Source organism: Carlito syrichta, unplaced genomic scaffold, assembly GCF_000164805.1.
Source record: "Carlito syrichta isolate Samal-C Ts95f unplaced genomic scaffold, Tarsius_syrichta-2.0.1 Scaffold309784, whole genome shotgun sequence".
In the NCBI taxonomy this organism is placed as follows: domain Eukaryota; kingdom Metazoa; phylum Chordata; class Mammalia; order Primates; family Tarsiidae; genus Carlito; species Carlito syrichta.
The window spans coordinates 510,707-532,819 of record NW_007253880.1 but is presented as its reverse complement, the minus strand read 5'-3'; the positions used below and the strand labels follow the sequence as shown (position 1 = coordinate 532,819).

Genomic DNA, 22,113 nt, shown 5'->3' with positions numbered 1-22,113 from the left:
TGCTCCCCCCACTCCATCCCCAGAGGGAAGCACACTGCCCTTGCAGTTATACATAGATAACTCCTTTCCGCTCCACTTTTCTGTTAAACCTGAATTCCTAGAAGGCATGAGCTATCTTATTTACCTTTGTATCCTGGGCAAAATGTGTGGCCAAATAAATATTTGCTGAATGAATTCATCAGTTATTTCTGTATCCCTGAAAAACCTGGGAGTTTGCAACAACTTCCAGTGACCTTCAGAGCTGGGCCTGGTCTCTCATGTGCACATTAGAACATTTCTTGTAGGTCATTATCGAACTCTAAGCGTCTGCTGGATACTGAATGCTGTATTTTGATGTAAGAAAAAGCTAATAAAAAAAAGACATTGGGGGTACACTGAAATCATGCTCAACTATTTTTCCTGAACCTCTGTGTCTAGGTTTCCTCATCTACAAATATGGACTACTAACAGCACCTACTTCCTAAAGCTGTTGTGAAGATCACATGGCTTAGTACGTGCCAAACTCTGAGAACAGTGGTGTGACAAAAGCATTCAGTAAAGCAAGAACCATTATTATTATTATTGAAGATTTCTAACGGCTTCTGTCAAAGATGGCAGGGAAAAACAAATAACACAGTCTAAGTGGTTTATCTTTTATTCATACAAACAATACATACACAAGACTGTATATTGTCTGAAGACTGAAATAATTTTCTAGTGTAACAACTCTGTAACAAAATTTAACTAAATGTAACACTTATGAAAATATAAATCTCTGATTGGGTAATTCTTCCCAACAATACAAAGTTTACATAAAAACATTCAATGTGAGCTATCAGTTGCAAACAAGTTAGGAAAAATCATTCAAGTCACTTGTTAAACTCTATTGGTTTTTACACAGAACATTCACACACTACATTTAATCCACCTAGGCATTTAGTTCTTAGAAATGTGTGGCACAGAGGTTCAACTGATAATGACAAGAATAAGAATGTGTTCTGAAAGAGCTCGAAAGCACTGACTCATACAATCAACTCCAGGTGGTCTGTGTGTAGGTAGCCTTCTTGGAACTACCACCTTCCTGGCTACTAGCTAAACCAGGAGGAACATACTGAAAAAAGTCTTTCACCACGGAGTGGGGTATTTATATCTGAATCATATCTTTGAATGCTTATGTGTTAAACTTCTTTCCAAAGTGAACTACAATGGACTTGGATTCTCTATGGATTCGATCACGTTATTTTTCCTGCTAGCATCAACAATCAAAATGTCGCTGTATTTTTTAATTTTTTCCTCACATCGTCCTCCAATGTCCCTCTGAGGGCTATAGCAGAAGCTATCCTTACCTTTCTTTTGCAAAAACAATACACTGGTGAGGTTAAAGGTCTGTCTAGGGATACACGATGAGTTCATGGTGCAGCTGGACCAAAAGCAAGTCAATTTCTTGTTCGTTATTCTGCTTACTAAAGTCACTATTACCACTTTGAAAGAAAATCAAGCCAAACCATCACTGCAACATCCTCTGAAGGTTATCCACGGACATGCCATGTGGGAAGATACAGAAGAAAGAACAATCACCTTCATCTATTAAGATGCAATATTTTCTTTTACATAGGTGAAGTCGTTTTTAAAAAAAATATTTGGCACCATTTCACAGCTTCTGCTTTGAAATGGGTAAGATTATAAAAGGCTCAGAAGAGTCCTCAGAAAGAGTAACTGTTAGAGAAGCATACACACAGTGTGTAGAAGTAAGAACGTGATTAAAACAGGGACCACAAAGAACCTTTGGACACCCTTAAGATCTATGGAGTATTTTAGCACAAAGACAGGCATATTCAGTTTGTCCCAGAGTATTTGGTCATCTATCTGCGTTTTACACAGGAGGAATGAGAGTAAGGCAAATGTCATCGGTATCTCAGAGTTGGCATGTTAAGAAAGCTTGCTTTCTGTTAAGATTCCAGGGATTTAGAGAATAACTTAGGCTTTCATACAATTGACTGAATAGTACGGACTGTTTGGAGTACAATGATAAAAATGAGCAGGTGTTTTGACCAGATGTGTAATGCCCTTCCTGTCATTCTTTTTTACACTAGGACAAATATGCATTTCAAAAAGATGTGAAAAGATTGTGGTTTCTTAGTAAATGTGTTCTTTTGCAACCCAGGAAATACATAGTTTAAAAATCAGAGATTCCATTATATAGAAACCCTTGCATGCAATTGTTGCGACCGTATTTTAATAAAGACTCACTCCCCGTGTTCAGTAGCCCTATGATAGCGGTAGGTAGTCCAGTTCACAGTCTCACATTTCACATCGTGTCTCTTGGGAAACTGGGAATACATCTGGGTATTTTTGTTACATTATTTTGCACCTTTAGACCATTCACCTGCAGACTAGGTATACACAGTTGTCAGGATTGTAAAGAGAGATTAAGGCTGTGTGTACTTATCACAAAATCATTTGAAGTCAAACAGCTCTGTCTTCGTGATCTCAAGTGATTTTCGCAGAACTGATTCCAGCCCAAGTGGTCCATACATACCTCTAGCCTCTCTCATCTGAACCAGTGGGATGAATCATGCTGCTTCTTACCACACAGCTCATTTAAAAACTTTAATCTTCTAGCTTCTAGGCTAAATCATCATTTAAATACTATTTCTAAAAATTCTATTCATTCCTGAATATACTTTGACAAAAAGACTGCCCCTAAAATCAGTCTGATGGTTCTGTATGTTTCATGAGCATCTTAATATAACACTGGAATTCCACCACTTTCCCTGTCTTTTAAGAAATGAGTAGTCTATGATCTGGGACGCATTTTTTTTGTCTCTTTTGCACGTGGATTGCGTATTTTCACTGAGCAGGATAAATGCTTTGTCAGTTATCAGGGGCATAGCTGTGACCCCTGGATTCCAGGGCAGAGCATACTCGGTCATAACAAGAGTTGTATTTCTTGGAGGGTGTTGCTTCATTAGACTCAGTAGAGTCGCTCACTGTGATGGGACTGTCTCTTGCAAAGACCTCCGTGGACTCTCTCCATAAGCAATCCACAGACACTTTGAAACAATAACTGTTACACTTTGGCCTGGATGTGTGTGTAGCATTGTTGAAAATTTGTCTGCTATTTGAAGTGGCAATTTTAATTTTCAGTGCAGCATCCACGCGGTCGACTACTGTGTATATCCCGATACTCCCATCATCAAAGCCCACAATGATGTGCAGGTGCCTCTGAGAAAGTGCAAGGAAAGTTGGTGTTTTGTAAAGGGAACAAGCACCGATGTTTTTGCCATCTGCCAGTCTCATGACAATTAAACTGGATATTGCACCATTTTCATCTTCTTCCTCCCCGTTTCGGAAACAAATGTAGACCAGGTAGCGACCATCTCGAGACAATCTCTGCCGCCAGATGATCCCAGAGGCGTGAACCACTCGTAATTTACCGCTGTGTAAATCTAGCACGTTGATGTTTTCATCTCCCCTGGATATAATGCCTAACTTTCCATTGGGGGAAATTTCAAAATCCTCCAGGTTTTTCAAGAAGTTGTTGGGAAGTTGCACTCGTCGACAGATCACCTCATCTGTCAGACTCCAGAGGTTCACCGTCTCAGCTGATGTGATAAACACGATGATGTCAGGACAGTCGGGGATTAATTTAAAATTCACAATGGTGGTCCCATCTTCACAGCAAAATTTCTTGGTGATACTCCCTGTCCAAAGACTGACTGCCAGCACTTTACTTTTAGTCATGCCCACCACGAAGGTGTTTGCAGAGGTAATAAAGGCATTCTGCAATGTGGTCAGAATGTTGCAGACCCTGTGGCCTGTGGCAAGTCTCCAAACCCTGGAGGCATTTTCCTCGCAAAGAGAAACCACAAACTGGTCATTGTGTGTAATCAGCAGCTGAGATATTCTCTGCCCATTGATTCGGAAAAGGTTTTCACCACTGCTGGTATGCCAGACATACTGGCTGCTTTTGTCATCTGAAGTCACCATAATGTCTCCAGCGGATGTTAACACACAGTGTTCAACGATTCCTTCATGCTTGAATATGGCTTCGATGAACCCACTGCTGAAGTTCCACTTGTGAACACAATCAGAGCCATCCAGGGAGTAGATAATCTCTCCTCTAGCGGGCAACACCAGACTTTGGATGGGTTTTCCAGTCTTATCTATGTTGGACATGGCTGTGATGATGTCTATGTCCCACATGGAGAGAACACCACTGGTTGACAAAGAGAGTAGCATATTGTGGTGACTAGATTTCACCAACTTGACAATGGAACCTGAGATTTCCTGCAAGCTTGCCATACATTGTCCTGTGTCCCGTCTCCAAAAAAACACAGCTGAGGTATTTTCCATGGTCGCGATAATGCAGTCCCCATTTTTGGATAGCACGGCAGATATAAAGCGTTCGTTGTGCTTGGCTCTGAACTTCTCGGCCACCTTCCACAGGCTGGTATCTAGAAGCTCGATGCTAAGGGCTTTACAGATCAGCACTGCACTTTGGTCTTCTGAAAGCTCAATGCTGACCACCTCACTGTCTTCCCTTCGGCAGTCAAAGTCATCAGTCAGCTGGGGGCTGGACATGTCTTCCGTGTTCCAAATGGAAAGACTTCCCTCACTGTCTACCATTACCATTTCCTGAGCCGTGTCCAAGATAAGAAGAAACTTCACAAACCCACCTGAAAACTCTGATGTTACTGTGCATAACTTTTCCCCACTTCCTAAATGAAATATGGTGGTCGTGTTCAGGTACTGGCCACAGAAAGCATACACACCATCCAGAGAGCACTGGACGCATGTCACTTCATACCAGCAGTGGAACTGGTAAAGCGGCCATCCGTAGAGCAGATCAATGACAGTGACATCTTTGCTGGCTTCAAGCCATGCGAGGGCGTGGTTAGCGGACAGTGTAAATCCGTTGATGTAGGTGGAGTCACTTCCATGCCTGGTGCCTTTGATCTCTACTTCAGACAGGAGACAGGAATTGACATTGTCATAAATCAGCAAGGTGTTATTGGTTGTGGCCACTACGAGGTACTTTTCGTCACTGGTGAGTTTCATGCCCAGGATGACAGACTGGGCTGTCGTGATTTGCCTGAGTAGTTGGCGAGTCTCTACATCCCACGTGCTGATGGAACCGTTTTCTAAAGCTGTGAGGACAGTACTGGGGTTACAGGTAGGCAGAATCTCTGTGACGTGCAGGTGACTGGATGACAAGGGGAGACGCTCTGGGCTGTATGTCACGTCCATGGATGAATGCAGTGGCACGATGGAGCAGTATTTGGGCCCATCTTTGTCACATTCTAAAAGAAGGTGTCTAAGTTTGGGCAGGGAGCTTACAACAGGCAGCAGTCTTTGCTGAAGCTCTGCTGAAAGGGAGCCGGGAAATGCAATGACCTTGGTTTTGATGCCCCGGAGGGTGCTGGCCAGGAACTTCAGCTCCTTCTCTTGGGAGTAGTTGTAAGCCAGCTCGATGTCTGAAAGCACTTTGTCGAACTGGCCGATTTTAATCATGGTATAAAGCCAACTGAAATTCATGATGATGCCATATAGCAAGTCATCGGTCTTCCCACACCTCGTCAGGTGATACAAAAGCTCAGACATTTTCCGATGGTTGACAAAAAAGATGTCGGGCTCCAGAGGATTGCACTGGAAAACCCAGGGCTGGTCCGGGGACTGCCTATCAAAGGAAGCCTGCTCCATAAAGTGCTTCTCTTCCTCCAGCAGGCTTCTGCTCTCCAAGTCCAGGCAGCCATTCAAGTAGGGGTCTTCGAGGCAGAAAGCTTTCCTCCTTCCCCCTGACCAGACCCCCAGAAAATAGTCTGCCAGGATGGTGTGCATTTCACGCAGGTCACTGTCATTCTGCAGATACAGTTTCTGGGCTATGAGCTGCAGGTGTCTGTTGGCCCAGACCAGGAGTGTGACATTCTTGACGTGTCTTTCTATTAAGTACCCACTTAGACCCTCCTTGAGTCTCGCGATGTACAAATAAGGTACCCTCAGGGGATTGCTGGGCCTGGTGTGCTCGTTGAGTTCATTCATAACACTGTTGTCCAGGGCCAATACATCCTCCAATTCCATTTCACTCAAGCCCATTTTGGCCATGGTGATATAACCAAGTGCCCTGCAGACCAGTTTCTGACCACACTTTTTCTCCAAGGACCAAAATAACTGCTCTATGCTTTCATGGACGGTGACGCAAAGGGAGGATTCATCGACATCTTTGTGAGATCTCCAGTGTCTCACCTCCCTGAAGGTCAGATTCACGAACATGGGCAGTGTGCACTTGGAGAATGCGTTGTTCACGTAAATCTGCTGGCCTGATGTGACCTTCCTTTTGACCCGCAGCAACTGGTGTTTGAGGACCTGGCTGCACATCTTCCTGTCTCGGGGAATCAGCTCGATGTAGTTGTCTTCTTCGTGGATAAGGCACCTTAGTTTCTGCAGGATCCCGTGTTTGTTGGGCAGTGTGGAGAGGACTATCCGTACAAAGCGGGGAAGGTGAGCTGGGAGCCACCAAAGCTTCCTGGCATCATCATTCTCTGAAAGTTGCTCCAGGGCATCGAATATTATGACTAGAGGTCTCTGCGATGAAGACTCATTCAAAAGGTTGATAAATAAGTCACGGAGGTCATGGATCTTCTTAGGGTAGCTTTGAATCAGACACCGGTAATTAACTGCCAGTTGCTCACAAACACTTAGAAGGAGAGTCCTAAGGTCAGTGCTCATGTCTGTCGTTCCTAAAAATCTCACAACCACCACTGGGTCAGATTCTGGTCCGGTGTCTTCATGTAGCCAGCCATAAGCCTGAAACATAAAAGTGGAGCTTAGAATGGTCATAGGTATTCGCACGGTTATATTTGATAACGTTTCCTCTCTCCAAGAGCTCAGACTTCTGGTGACCCCTACCATGCAGAAAGTTGGCTAGAACCAGGAAACATATAACTCTTCTGAGAAGGCCCAGAACGGCCGCAAAGTTTATGCACTAAAGTCTACAGGTGAGACCCTCAGGATTACTCTTACTAAAGGCATAAAGTAGTGATAATGATGTTATTCAATCATACGGCAGCATTTAGCTTATATTTTTAAAGATACACAGCATTTCATAAAGGGTAAATCTGAATATTTAGTGTGGTCAGTTTTGCACCACTGACTACATGCCCACTTCCAGGCACAACTTGGCACACAGTAGGTGCTTTGTAAGTGTTTGTTAAATGAATAAATTAAGTAATTATTTCTACACATATTGAGTTAAATATTTTCATTAATTGAGAGCACATAATGTTATATATGGCTGGCCAAATTTCCAATTAATTAGAATATAATTAAAAATTTGTAATATAAAATATTACATTATATTACATTATTTAAAAATAATAAAATATTCAACACTAAGGTGAAATGGAATATAATCTTTTATGACTTAGACACATTTTAGTGGTGTTATAGGGTCATAATTATGATTACTATTTACTGTTGTCATAAAAATACACATAATGCTAGTTAGTTTTGATTAAATGTGGAGCTTTATAATAGGTAGTTGACTATATAAACATGCAGCTGTTGGGTCTCACATTGTCTCTCTGAAGGGCACATGGCATCACAGTATTATTGAATAGGAGAAAAAAACTGAAGCCCAGGCTGGATAAATGACTGCTCAGAGTTAAATGACCACCAAGAGACAAGGTTAGAGTAGAAGTCATATCTGACTTTAATCTAAGTACTCTTCCTTTTATAAAAAATTGTGATGTTAAAGAGACAAAATATTTGAGGGACTACTAAGTCTAATACTTTTCTATCTGGAAAAGCAAGAATGAGAAGGCATATGCTCAAAGTATACAACACTCTAAAGAAGGTTTTTAGGAAGACGCAGTCAGAAATTTTTGGAATTTACCTTCCTTACTTAGGAAAGGAAGAGTGCTTTGCACACTAGCAAGTAAGTTTGTGAAGTCTGGTTCCTCAAGAGATAGTTCAGGTTAAGGCATGAATAAGATTAGAAACCATTTATGGGTGTCAGTTTCACAATAAGCTATTAAGGGAATAATAATAATAACGACAACAACAACAATAATAAGCATTTTGTTGTCGTTGTTTAGGTCCAACCTTTGAAGCTAATTTCAAGGAAGATAATCTTGCCATTCTACAACTGTCCTTTGGTGGCAAGTCAGAAACTATAGTTCAGTTGTTTGTACCTGGATCACTGGAGAAGGGTGATGATTACGTGCACCCTTCTCCCTCTTCCAAGTCTCGCATTGCTGCTGAGTATGTGATGTCTGTAGAGAGCAGCCCTACAGTCATAAGCTCATGTCTGTGGGAATGTTGGGTGACACAGGAGATTAACATGGGCCATCTGTTTGTGTCCTCACAAGGGGCATGAAGTCACAGGAGAATAAGGATTGTTGCTGATGGAGAGTCAGACATTCCCTAGGGAGAGGCAGGTGAGCACAGGCAAGGGACCTAGAAACAGGTGCAGCTTCTTGGGGAACAAGAATCCTGGACTGTGAATCGACAGACTTGGGCAAGTGACAAAATATCCAGAAGGGTGAGAGCTCAGAAAGTCTTTTCTTTCTTCTTCTTTTTTTTTTTTTTTGAGTTGTAGTCTTACTTTGTTGCCCAGACTGGAGTTCAGTGGCACAATCATGGCTCACTACAGCCTCGACCTTTTGAGTTAATGTGATCCTTCTGCGTTAGCCTCTGAGTAGCTGGGACTACAGGTGTGCACCATCATTCCTGGCTAACTTTTTGCTTTTTATAGAGATGAGGTTTTGCTATGTTGCCCAGGCTGGTCTGGAACTCCTGGGCTCAAAAGATCCTCTCACCTTGGCCTCCCAAGTTGCTGAGATTACAGGTGTGAGCCACTGCACCCAGCAGAAAGTCATTTCTTTATTTTTAATTTTATTTTAAAGATGTGGGGTACAATTCAGGATTAGGTTTATAAGTGGTCACTGTACAGGTAAAGTTTGGGTCTCCCTCTGGCCCCCACTTTGCCTACTTTGGGATCAGGTACCCTTATTGATGTTGTGTACCCCCATCCCCACCCAGCAGTATCCTGCTTCTGCCAATCCTCAGAAAGTCATTTCTTAAGTTGATCATCTATGAACTGTCACCATACTCTGCCCCTCCGGAACTGCTGATCTGTACGGGTTGTATCAGCACACCCCACACAATGCTTGACCTCTTGTGCTAGAGCATGTGGATCACAGACTTAGTCAAATTCAACAGTATCTGTCTCCTCCATCTTTACCCTTCCTTCCTCCGCAAGGAAAAGAGCCCTAGAGTGAGCATGAAATGGCATACATGAATGTATACTCATTTGATTTCAGCTCTAATGTGCCCTGCATAGAGTTACTATCTTGCTTACTAGGGGTAATTCTAAAGTTTGAAGATACACATACAAATCAGTGTTCAAGGCACATGTGCGTATACCCCCCCCCACCATTTATTCTGATGTAATGTGGACCCTAAATGCAAACCTGCTATTTCATCTGGTGCTCAATGAAAGAGCTGTATCTTCTAACACAAGAAGAAAAACCAGCTGGGCCTGACATATTACAAAAAAGTAAATGAGACTTCCTAAGGTCTTTCAAGAGTAAGAGGGATATACCTGATTTTGACCTGTGAGATTAGTTTAGAACCCAATCTCTATATAAGGTGCAATGTCACTGACCCTGTTCTTGTCCTCATGACAGCCACTTTCAGATTATGTAGCATGTGACAGGCCATGAAAATATTCATGAAGTTAAAGAAAGCTCTGTTCTTCACACAGTTACCACGGGAAGCACAACATAGAGATTCTAAACAAATACCAGAATAATGTAAACTACAAAACTTTGAAACTAAGGATAAGAGGGGGTTAAAAGTGTAACTAATTTCATCCAGTTTAGGCTGAGGGGTCAAATCAATAGGTACTACATTCCAAAGTGAGATTGTAGACCATCACATAGGATTTGAAAGGGAGGTTCCGAAAACCAGTTTTGCTACTGTTAATGGACCACTCACCTCTAGCCTGAAAAAGGAGATTGGAGAGGTCGAGAAAAAAGGTGGAGATTAGGGTGCTGTGGGTTGTATCTCTCACCACCTCATCCCCCAAGGGGAGGGAAGAGAGATGCCCACCCTACACTTGTGGCTGAGGCAAAGGGACTTTTGAATGGTCCCTTCAGCTGTGGACATTTGGTGTCCAATAACCTCTGGGAACTCCGAAGCTGAGTGACATGAGTAAGGTTGGTCAGCTGCCTCCATGGAGAACTGGGAGCAGAGCTGCCATGCTGGGACTGGCCTGGAAATCCGCAGTCTCTCAGGGCAAAACAATCCCCGAGTGTTTCCCACATACCAGATGTGGGCCACAGGCCAGAGTGAGCTGACAAGAGTTTGTTGTCTTTCCCCGCTCCTGTCTGAAAAGTGTGCTGGACTGTAGAGAGGATCTTAGCAGAGAGTTACTAGAAGTATATTGCTGGATATCTAGGAGCCGAGGAAGTAACCAGCTAGAAAAAAGATGCATTCCCTTGTGTCCAGGGAACTGTAGGTGGGAGCCGTTCTGGGAAGTCAGGACGAAGTGAGGGGAAGGACTTCAGGAAACCATGAAAAAGCCCCAAAAGAGATTAGAGGCAACTTTCAACACAGGCTAAGATGGAGAGTTCAGACTCCAGTTCAGAAAAGTACTGGTCATATAGGGACATTCTGACCACCTTACCTTTCCTATGGTAACTATAAGGGTCACAAATGTGGTTGGGGTTAGGAAAGGAGGAAAAGGAGTGCTATGTGGAAAAAGAAAGATGACCCTCTCCCTATTTTCCACTGTAGGTGCCTTGTTTTGGTAGGCCTCAGCTGGTGGGGGATGGGGAGGAAGGTGTTAACTGCAGTTTTATTTGCAGCAAGGCCCTACGTATGAACCTTCAAGTTGTGAACTTTCAAAGGTGTGCACGTGCATTAGCAAGCCCAATCATATAAGTTAGTTCATGTGTCTGGTGTACACAGTCACATGTGGGCATTCTGCAAGTGGTTGTGCTTTGTATACTTTACAATACTGTATAGAGTACAGGAGTATCTTTATTTCAAGCCCAGGAAGCAAGCATAAAAACAGTGACGATGTAGCTGGTATAGTACTATAATGATGATTGTGTTAGTTGGGTACCTAGGCTAAGTTTGTTGAACTTACAAATTGAACTTGTGAACGTGCTCCCAGAACGGAGCTCATTCATATGCAGGGGACTTACTATATGACCTTAGATTGGACATATTGATTACTAGTCTTAGACTGATTTAGTGAGCAGAAGTGACTAGAGGGCTTGTCTTTGTCTGAGAGGGATGAGAAGAGTTGCTGGAATCTGCCCTAAATTTTACTCAAATGAGGTAGGGGATGGGGAAATAGCCCACACGTGAGTTTGAACAGTGAGAGAAGAAATGAAGTTATTTTTTAGCTGCACCCCATGCGCCTTGTTCTCTTAACACAACTGTTACACAAGCAAAAAAGAAGCACCAAAGTATCTATTCCAAAAAGACCAATTAGAATTCAAAGATAGTAAACACAGAAAATGGAACTGAATTTGATCACTATATCCTTTCTCCAAAGTAAGTTTCTTTCTTTCTTTTTTAAATAAACATACATGGGAAAGAATAGGTTTTTACCTTCTTTGCTACTTCCGCTAGCAGAAGGGTCTTCCCAGTGCAAGGTCCACCATATACAATAAGAGGGTTGATGTGCCCAGTTTTGCTTGGAAGGATATAGTTATGTACTATGTTTAGAGACTCACACTTGTACTCGTAGAAGGAGGCATACGTCTTACATAATGACGAGTGTTGAAGGATTTCGTCGTAGAGTGTATCAGTTTCAGTGTCAAAATTCTGTTGCACTGTTGCCTGAATTATATCAATCATGTCCTCATAAAACTGCTTACCCAGACCTTCGATGTAATGATTTTCTATTTCTTGGGAATAGCCTAGTTTCATGTCACAATGAGTAACAGATGTGTATACTCTCAGATTAGAGGATGCTACAATAGTAGGAATAAATTCATCCCTGAGTTTTATCAGCTTCTCTTGGGCTTCTGGGTCCCGAATAATCCTTGGTTCCGTTCCAATTATGTCCATGTATTTTCCCATTTCTGGGATTTTCACAAAGCGCTCAATGTTAGCAATTTTCCTAATGTAGCAAACACACTTCTTTAGGAATGCTGGAGTTTGTTTTCCTAGAGCAAAGTCAAACTCATCCTCTATGGCTGAAAGAAAATAGGATAAGGAATTTATTGCTTAGAACAAAGAACAGTGCGTCCACATTCTCAACACTTAGTCTCTAGATGATTTTGCTTATGGTTTGTAGCAAGGTAGTCTTTAGAATAATTTTTGTTTGTCTTCTGCTAAGCAGCCAGGAACCCAGGAACATGGGTTTTAAATAAAATTATTTAATTTTCTCCCCCAAATGGAGGAAACGGTTGATTATATGCATAATAAATAAAGCATACCAAGCTTACAATGGATATTTCTATATATTTCTGCTTAGCTTCCCGCTCAGACTCAGAGTGAACAGCAATTTGGGCCAGGAAACAAAGAGGAGATGACTGAATAACATAGTTAGTTTGCTTGTTCCTTGTCAGTCTGTCCTTGACAATGTGGCTTCACCATCTTGTCCGAGGTGTACTGAACCCCAGACAGACATGTTTAAATATAATTACAAAAGCATACTTGAAGGCAAAATATAATCATGTTCTGATCACTGATCAATCTGGATGATTTATGTCACCGTTAAGTTCCATTATATCCATCAGAATAGGTACAGAAAAATCACTTGGCATACAACATTATGTCTTCTAAAATAAAACATCTTATGGCTTATATCACAAATGCTTATACACAAGCAAATATAGTTTATGAATTATTTGAGTCCCCACAAGAACATTTAAAACTAAATCAGTAGTAGTAAAAACATCATTGTGCTGGGGAAAAATTGAAATACATAAAATAAACCAACAGAAATGAATTTTAAGGCAAGCAGTCTTAAAATTGGCTGCCCACCCCCCCCTTTCCTCCTTCCTTTTTTCCTTAATTCCTTCGCTCTTCCCACCTTCTTTTCCTTCATCCAACTGGTCTTTCTTGAGTTCCTACTCTATGCCAGGCATGCAGATTTTTGCTTAGGATACAAAGATGAGAGAAAGCAGATAGTCCCTACAGAAAAAGCCATGATGGCATGCTACAGACGAAATGTTTGCATACCCTTCGAGATTCCTATGTTGAGACCTAATACCCAAGAGTATGGTATTTGGAAGTGGGACCTTTGGGAGATAGGCCATTAGGGTGGGGCACTCATAACTGAAAGTAGTGCCCTTATAACAGAGGACTGAGAGAACTCTCTTACTCCTCCTGCCATGTGAGGACAGCAAGAAGACAGTCATCTATGAATTGGAAGCTGGCTCTCACTAGACAACAAATCTGTGGGTGATTTCGGATGGTGAATTTATGTGGAGGAGGTTCTGAACACATGGGACTAGTCTGGTCATGAATTGAAAACATTTATATGCTGATTATAATGTCAAACAAATCCTAGATGATACATACATATAGCCTATAATGTAATTGTCAGGGAAGGTGAAAATTTTATTTTAAAAGGGTGCCTTTCAGTGGTATTATTGTGATAATATTTTTTCATGATTTTTCATGATTTTTTCAACTGAAAATTTTGACTCAAGTGAAAAAGATATGCTTGGCCGGGCTCGGTGGCTCAGCCTATAATCTCAGCACTCTGGGAGGCTGAGGCGAGTGGATTGGCTGAGCCCGCAGGTTCGAGACCAGCCTGGAAACTTGACGAGACCTTGTCTCTACAATAAATCAAAAATTAGCCGGGTGTGGTAGCGTGTGCCTATAGTTCTGGCTACTTGGAAGGCTGAGGTAGAAGGATCGCCGGAGGCCAGCAGGTCAAAGTTGTGGTGACCGGGAGTGTGCCACTGCCCTCCAGCCTGGGCGACGGAGTGGGACTCCGACTCAAAAAAAAAAAAAAAAAAAAGAAAAGATATGCTTATAGCTGCGAGTGTTCAGCTATAAGCTGTCTCTTATGCATCAGTATGTTTTACAAAGGGTTTAAATTGGACAAGTTGGTCAAGGTGGTCAGTTAAAGGAGCTTATATAACATATGTCTACTCTTCTTTTTAAAGAAGAGTAAGAGCTTGTTATAATTATCTATAGACAAGGGAGAGTGCTTGAAATCAGGACACCCTGAGCTACTGCAAAATAACCTTGGGCCCACCTCCTTTCTGTGTAAAGTGCTAGGGAGCAGACTGGGTTAGTGGCGTGCTACATTCTGGGGGTATCATACGGGAAAGGAAGTGGCTAAACTATGGTATCTATACAAAATGTACAATAATCAGAAGTATGCATCTTAGACTCCCAGAAAACAACTCAACTGTAACCTAACTGACAATGTTATAATATCTATGGAAAGAGTGTGTCCGTTAGGAATGTTGATCATAAAAAGAACAAAAAAGAGATATAGATAAACCAAGTAAACAGAGCCCATCTAAGTGGGCAGTGGAAGAAGTTGTACACAGAATGTTTGGTATGGTATAGATTTTAATATACCGAAATAAACAAGCAATGTGATACAAAGTTAACTTGATAGAGTTATTTTTAGAGGTGTATCCTCATGATTTGGGAGGACTTTTATTCTGAAACTTGTCTATAAATATTATAAACTTCCCTTACTAGAATACTGTATTTGTTTTCTGTTTTTGCATGATCCGTTTTTTTTTTTTTGAGTTGGAGTCTCACTCTGCCACCCAGGCAGTGCAGCGGCATGCTCACAGCCACTGCAGCCTTAACCTGTTGGGCTCAGGTGATCCTTCCACCTCAGCCTTCCAAGTAGCTAGAACCACAGGTGCACGCCACAATGCCCAACTATTTATTTATTTATTATTTATTGTAGAGATTAGGGAGGGGTCTTGCCAAGTTGTCTAGGCTGATCTTGAACCCCTGGACTCAGGCAATCCTCTCGCCTCCACCTCCCAAAGTGCTGGGATTATACGCATGAGCTACTGCACCTGGCTGCATGATCCTTAATATCCCAAATTTCACCAGTCACAGCACTCAGTGAAAGTAACATAAGGAACAGATTTCCAGACCTGGTAACTATTATCTCTGAGACATTACACTCTTTCCTTTCCTGAAGGTCACTCGATTTTTCTTTTCTTTTTTTTTGTTAAGCCGGGGTCTCACTCTGTTACCCAGGCTGGAGTGCACTAGTATAACCATGGCTCACTGCAGCCTCAACCTCCTGGGCTTAAGAGATCCTCCTGCCTCTGCTTCTTGAGTAGCTGGGACTTCATGTGTGTACCAATACACCTGGCTAATTTTTTGTAGAGATGAGGTCTTGTTATGTTGCCCAACAATCCTTGCTATGTTGCCCAAGCAATCCTCCCACCACGGCCTACCAAAGTGCTGGGATTATAGGTATGAGCCACTGCACCTGGTCTAAGGTCATTAAATTTTGATGTTTACAGAAGAGCACCATTTTGGGGTCTGATTTATTCCTGTTTACTTCCCATTGTTTAAAAAGGTGAAGCCTAAAGTGTGAAACATTACATTCAAACATAAATAATATACCTTTACAGGTTTTATCTAGTATTCTTACTTTCAAGGTTTCTAAAAATATGAAAATAATATAGTATATCCATTTGAAAGAGCCAGCTCTTCTTCAGCAATTCTTATTGTACAGACAAGACTTTAAAATGAGTTTGAAAAGCAAGATGAAAAAGAACTGTCTTGAGCATCTTTAGAAGATGTAACCCCAAACAGAAAACAGTCTGTTTGCAGCATATCATGAGACATTCCTAATCTTCATGTGGCTATCCATGTGGAAAGTCTTCAGTATGGAGAAAGTTAGGGAAAGTGTTTGCCAGTGAAACACTTGAACACTTGAGCTATACGATTGTGAATAGGGTGATACTTTCCTAAATTAGTGTCTTTTATATAAAGAATAGGAAAGCTTTACTCTGGGCATTGTTTCTAAGACTCCACTTTTAGGAACAGAATGGTTTTGTCCCTGACAAAGATAAAAAGCCAGAGAATCAAAAATGGATCAAAATGTCTCAAAGGAACAAGGATAAATGTTCATCTACGTAGCCTAAAGACAGGACTTCCTGACAATCTTACCATTTTCAGAAAGCCTCATTTTTTAATAGCTTCCTTCTGGAATTTGTCAAGATGATCTATAGTGTCTTAGAGCTTGACATCCATAACACCAAGCTCATGAGAATGATTACCAAGAGCCTTTTAGGTTTTCACAAATGTTTTCCCATGCCATTCAAAAAACCAATCTGAATATGCAATTACTATTGCTTTTTTCCTCAATAACTCTTTACTATCAACTTTCAAAATAAATGCTATTTTTACCCAGCCATGGTTGTTCCCTGGAAACTATGACTGACATAGTCCCTCAGACTTGTGGTTTCCAGTGCAACTTATACTAATAGAGCTTCCTTTCCATGGCTGAGAAAGGCTGACAGGTGCCTTTCTGCTTGATGGCTGATAGGTTTTTATTTTAGTGTTATATTAGGTCCTACCAATCTCTTGCCTCACACCCTTTAATTGCTTTCCATCTAACCCAGTTTAAAACACAAGGCTCTTACTATGTTCTGTGCTCACCTTCTAACCCCATTTCTCCCTCTCAGTAAAGGTAGAGTTAAAAAACTAATAATAAATCAAAAAAGTAAAGCTATCTTTCCATTCTTCCTGCTTTTGGAAGTTGCTAAGCACATTTCTGTCTCAGGGATCTCGAACCTGTTGATCCCTCTGCCTGGAATTCTCTATCCTCGACTCATATGACAGTGCTGGCTCTGATTACTCCTGTCACTCAGGTCTAAAGTCATCTCCCCATTGCCCAACCCCATCTAAACCTGCACACCCACATCCTTCATCAGTCACTATTATTCTACTCCTGTGCTTTATTTTGTTCATGTGACTTATTTCTGAAATCATATTGTTCATTTGATGACTTGCCTACCATTTTTATTTTTCTCCACTAAAAAATAAGTTCCAGGAGAATAGAGACCTCGCCTCCTTACTCATTGCTGTCTCCCCAGTGCTTGGCACACAGTAGACCAACAAGCCCATACATGTTTGCTGGACGAGTGAGTGGATGAATGGATGGACAGTTCAACTGAGAAACAAAGGCAGAATCATTATAGCTAGCACCTTCCGACTCCTCTTAAAATCACATTTTCTAGAGATGCCCTCAAGTTAAGTAAACGTTTTTCTAGGAATTAAAACAATAGAACACTCGCCTCTCCAGGACATGGCGACATTTAGAAAAATTAAATCTCACCAGGCAGGAAACAAGATTAAATTTACAGAACCCTAAAAGGGAAGCAGTGGACGCATCTATGATTTGCCTATTCCTTAGTTTACTGAGGATTTGTGAAAATTACCTGAGAACAGGTACCTCTTAGCTTGGTTGTGTTTCATTTTACCCTTTTCATGTAACAGTTTTACAGCAGCCTTAAATATCTTCTTGATCTCATCTGATATCTCTTGCCATGTCTTCTCATTTTCAGTATTGGCAGAAGGCTGCATCTATGAAAATGTAAAAGGGAGAAATTAGTCTTAAATTCATCAAAGAAAAATAACATTTAACAACAAGAGAATTTATATTATTTGAATGCCTACTAGATGCCAAAACTATGATAGATGCTTTACATACAGTGTCTCATTTAGTTCCCTTAAAACCCTGAAAGCAAGAAATTATCTGTACATATGAACTTGACCTTGTTACACAAGGGTGTGACCCAAACAGGGTATGTTTGTTTGGCTTTCTTATTGTACCATGTTTTTCCCTCTTGAGGTTTTTTTTTTTTTTTTCCCTCTTGAGTTTTGATACAAATGTCATAACAAAATAATTGCTTCAATGTCCTCCAAAGGGGACAGAAAGTTAAAGGGGAGGTGCTCATGTGTTACAGTTAATTGTCTATTTAGTTTCTACTTCATTTGTTTTGATGATCCACTAGGGAATAAAATGAGAGGATTGTCTACCAAGATAGTGACATTTATGCGCTCTTGATAATAATCTTATTCATACATTCATGTATTCAATAATTTATGCATACACATCATGTGGGGTTTTAGGAATATTTTAAATTTCCCTAGAGGGTTATAAAAATAAATGAAGAAGAAACCATTAAAGCCAACTAAGTAGCAACATATGAGCAAGTGCCCCCAAACCACTGCATAAACTGGTTTCTTGAGGTATCATGTTCTTTGCTATCAGCATTTACTCCTAGGATATTTAACTGGGAAATCGTTTGGGTCTACCCTAATATTCCCATCTGAAGAAGCAATATTCATATAGATAATTACTTTGAACAATGCATGTGAGAAAGTGGAAGAAAAATGAATTCTGATACAATTTCCTGTTGCACAGAAAAATGCTTTATGTTGGATATCAGAATGACAAACACATGGATCCTGAAATGAAGAACTGTGGCCAAGGCATGGTTCTTCTCCTCTTGGAACTGCTTGGGTGCTGACTGAATCAAGGACTTTCTCTTTGGAAGAGGGAAAGACATCTATGCCCTCTTTGCAATTTCTCTAAACACCCTATGCAATGAATAGGGTAGGGTAACCCTTCCCCTTTTTCTTCCTCATTCAGTTTTAAGATATACGTGGTAGATATCCTTGGAAGCCAAGCTGGAGAGGAGACAAAGATAATTAATCAGGCATGAATCAGCCTCATTCCATCATTCTACATAAGATACAAGAATATAAATTAACTCTTTGAATGCTAAAGAAAAAAATATTAAATAAAAAATTTTAAAAGGATACCATAAATAACAGCTAGGCAGATTCCAAAAAGGATACCCCTCAAAACACACACACACATGCACACACACACACACCTTTCACAAAGTAAAAAATATAACTGTTGAAATGGAAAACTCAATGTATGGACAGAGTAAACAATGCTGAAGAAGAAATCAGTGATCTGGAAAAGTGATCTGAAGTAATCTTCTGGAAAGTAGCACAGAGAGATAAGGAAATTGATAATGTGAAGGAGAATTAAGAGACATGGAAAACAGACTGAGATGGTCTAATGCACATGTAATTAAAGAGCAAAAGGAAAGAACTGGGAATAGAGGAGAGACATTATTTGATGAGATGATGGCTGAGGATTTTCCAGAACTAATAGGATATATGAATTCACAGATATAGGAAGCATGACATATTCCAATCAGAATAAACAGACACATTGTAGAAAAGTGGTCAAAACAAGAATATTATCAGATAAACACTGAGAGTCATTAATGGAACTTAATTTAATCAGTTAATATTAACAATTAATTAACAAACAATAAATTATTTAATACAATTTAATTATTTAACCAAACTGTCAATTTAAAAAGTGAAAAAGTGTATACTAATATTAGCTAAAAATAAAATATAATTAATTAATATCACTAGTAAACTTTCATTAATAAAACTTTCAAAATATGTACTTCCAAAACTACCCCAGAAGAAAAGTCAGAGATGCCAAAAGGAAAGATGAGTCAAAATTTGTAAGGTTTTTTAGCTTTTCATTTAGTGTATTTCATGAAATTTTTAAGGTGAATAATGTGGTGCTTTCATATCTGTATCCATTGCAAAATAAATTTCCACATTCAGGCTAACTAACATATTCATCACCTCACATTCTCTTTTTGTGATGAGAACACTTGAGGCCTACTGTCTCAGCAAATTTCAAGTGCACAATACATTATTATTAACTATGGCCACCATATTGTACATTAGGTATCCAGAACCAACTCATCTTACAATTGAAAGTTTGATCTCTTGGGCCAACATTTCTGTACTTCCTCCACATTCCAGCCCTAGTAGCCACCCTTCTCCTCTCTGTTCCCATGAGCTTGACTTTTTTAGATTCCATAAATAAGTGAGATCATACAGTATTTGTCTTTCTGTGCCTGACTTATTTCCCTTAGCATGTTCTCCAGGCTCATCCATGGCAGGATTTCCTTTTTGTAAAAGACTGAAAAACATTTCCGTGTGTGTGTGTGTGTGTGTGTGTGTGTGTGTGTGACGTTTTCTTATCCAGGATTCTATTGATACTCTTCGATTGTTTCCATATCTTGGTCATTGTGAATCATGCTACAATGAACATAGGAGTGCAGATATCTCCCCAAGATACTGATTTTATTGCCTTTGAATATATATCCAGAAGTAGCATTGCAGAATCATATGATAGCTCCATTTTTAATTTTTTGAGAAACTGCTATGCTGTTTTCCATAATGATTCTAGCCATCTACAGTCCCACCAACATGCACCAGGGTTCTCTTTTCTCCACATTTTCTCCAACATTTGTTATCGGTCGACTTTTTGCCAGCCATTTTAACAGGTGTGAGGGTGTTAGCTCACTGTGGTTCTGATTTACATTTCTCTAATGATTAGTGTGGATTTGGTTGTTAAAAGGAAATCTGGGGCCTGGGGCAAAGTAACTTTCTGTTGATTCTGCCTTTTCTGTGGAGAAAACCATCGCTGGATAATGCAAACAGTTTAAACTGGAAGATGCACGCGTTGGAGGGGAAGGTGACTTACTGTGTTTTTATTGCTTCTCAGCATTTCTGATTTGGGTCTGAGGTAATAAGCTGCTGGCACCGAGTTCTCATCCCGACAGTACCATTCCTCCAGTAACTTGGTCTCTAATTTTGCCTCTATGGCAGCATCCAAAATCATCTCAAACTCTGAGGCTTCAACTTCTCCAGGGATGCGGATGTTTCCATATTTTTCACCTAATAGTCCCTGTGTATCAAGAAGAAAGTTCAATTTAGTGTGTCACCAAGAAAGTTCATTTTGGTATTCGCATCACATGGTCATCAACAAATATTAACAAATAGATTACAAGATACATTGTTCCATTAGTTTTCTCTGTTAATCACAGTGGATAGATAATTTCATAAGTAAAATTAGCTTGTTATAACAACTTATTCAACATGCTGAGAAATGAGATTGCATATTTTATCAGACAAATTCAAAATACAGAATTTTGTAGCAAATTTACTTTCTCAAGTTTACATAACACAACAAAAGCTGTTCTACTCTGACATTTGTTTGTGTCAAAGAAAAGTGACATACTGGACACTATGAAATGTCAAACACATAAAGTCTCAAGCAAAAGAATTTCTCTTCCAAGAGTTGATAGTGGTATATGTTTCGTGAATTGTGCTCTGATAAACATACGAGGTGTCATGTGGTAGAACAATTTATGCTCCCTTGGGTGTATACTCAGTAGTGGGATTGTTGCGTCAATTGGTAAATCTATATTTAGTTCTTTGAGAAATCTCCAGACTGCTTTCCATAGGGTTTGAGCTAGCTTATATTCCCAGATCCCACCAACAGTATATGAGTGTTCCTTTTTCTCTGCAACCTCGCCGACATCTGTTGTGTTTTATGACTTTTTTTTCTTTTTCTTTCTTTCTTTTTTTTTTTTTTTAAGAAAGCAGGCTTAATGGAGAGGACAGGAAAACTCCCATAGTGAGAAGGCTTTTTTTTTGACATTTTAATAATAGCCATTCTGACCAATGAGATGGTATTTGTGGTTGTGATTTGCATTTCTCTAATGATTAATGATGTTGAACATTTTTGTTTTTTACATGCTTGTTGGCTGCTTTTATGTCTTCCTTTGAGAAGTGTCTGTTCATGTCCTGTGGTCACTTTTCAATGGGGCTATTTATTTTTTTCTTGTCATTGACTGGATAAAGAAGATGTGGTACATATACACCATGGAATACTATGCAGCCATAAAAAGAACAAAAACACATTTGTTTGTTTTTTGCAGCAACATGGATGCAGCTGGAGACCACCATCCTAAGTGAATCTTCACAGAAACAGAAAATAATACCACTTGTAAGTGAGAGCCAAACAACAGACGGGGGGGGGGGGGCCCCTAAAGGGGGGGGGGGGGGGGACTCCTAAAGGTGAGGGGTGAGGTTTTAGTGCTGAGATGAGCCGAAGGAGACAAGGACATAAGCTGACAAGGTCCTTATGTCCTAAAACACAAGCTTGACAAGGCCCTTGTGTTCCTGGCCTGGCTCCAACAAGAGCTTGACCAGTACTTCCTTCTTTGATGTTTGCACCTGAGAGTGTTGATTTACTAGAAATCAGTT

The 22,113-nt window shown here is 40.4% G+C and overlaps 1 protein-coding gene across 1 annotated transcript in view; it reads right to left on the bottom strand.

Annotated features, from left to right (window-relative positions):
- Positions 1-616: 616 nt before the first annotated feature.
- NWD2 (NACHT and WD repeat domain containing 2) overlaps positions 617-22,113 on the bottom strand; it is a 195,738-nt gene continuing 174,241 nt past the window's right edge. The window contains exons 4-7 of the mRNA XM_008067834.1: positions 20,546-20,749; positions 17,388-17,532; positions 11,605-12,194; positions 617-6,786 (exon numbers count right to left, since the gene is read on the bottom strand). Of these exons, the coding sequence (XP_008066025.1) occupies positions 2,854-6,786; positions 11,605-12,194; positions 17,388-17,532; positions 20,546-20,749 (4,872 nt within the window). The 3' untranslated portion in view covers positions 617-2,853. The remainder of the gene's footprint in view (positions 6,787-11,604; positions 12,195-17,387; positions 17,533-20,545; positions 20,750-22,113) is intronic.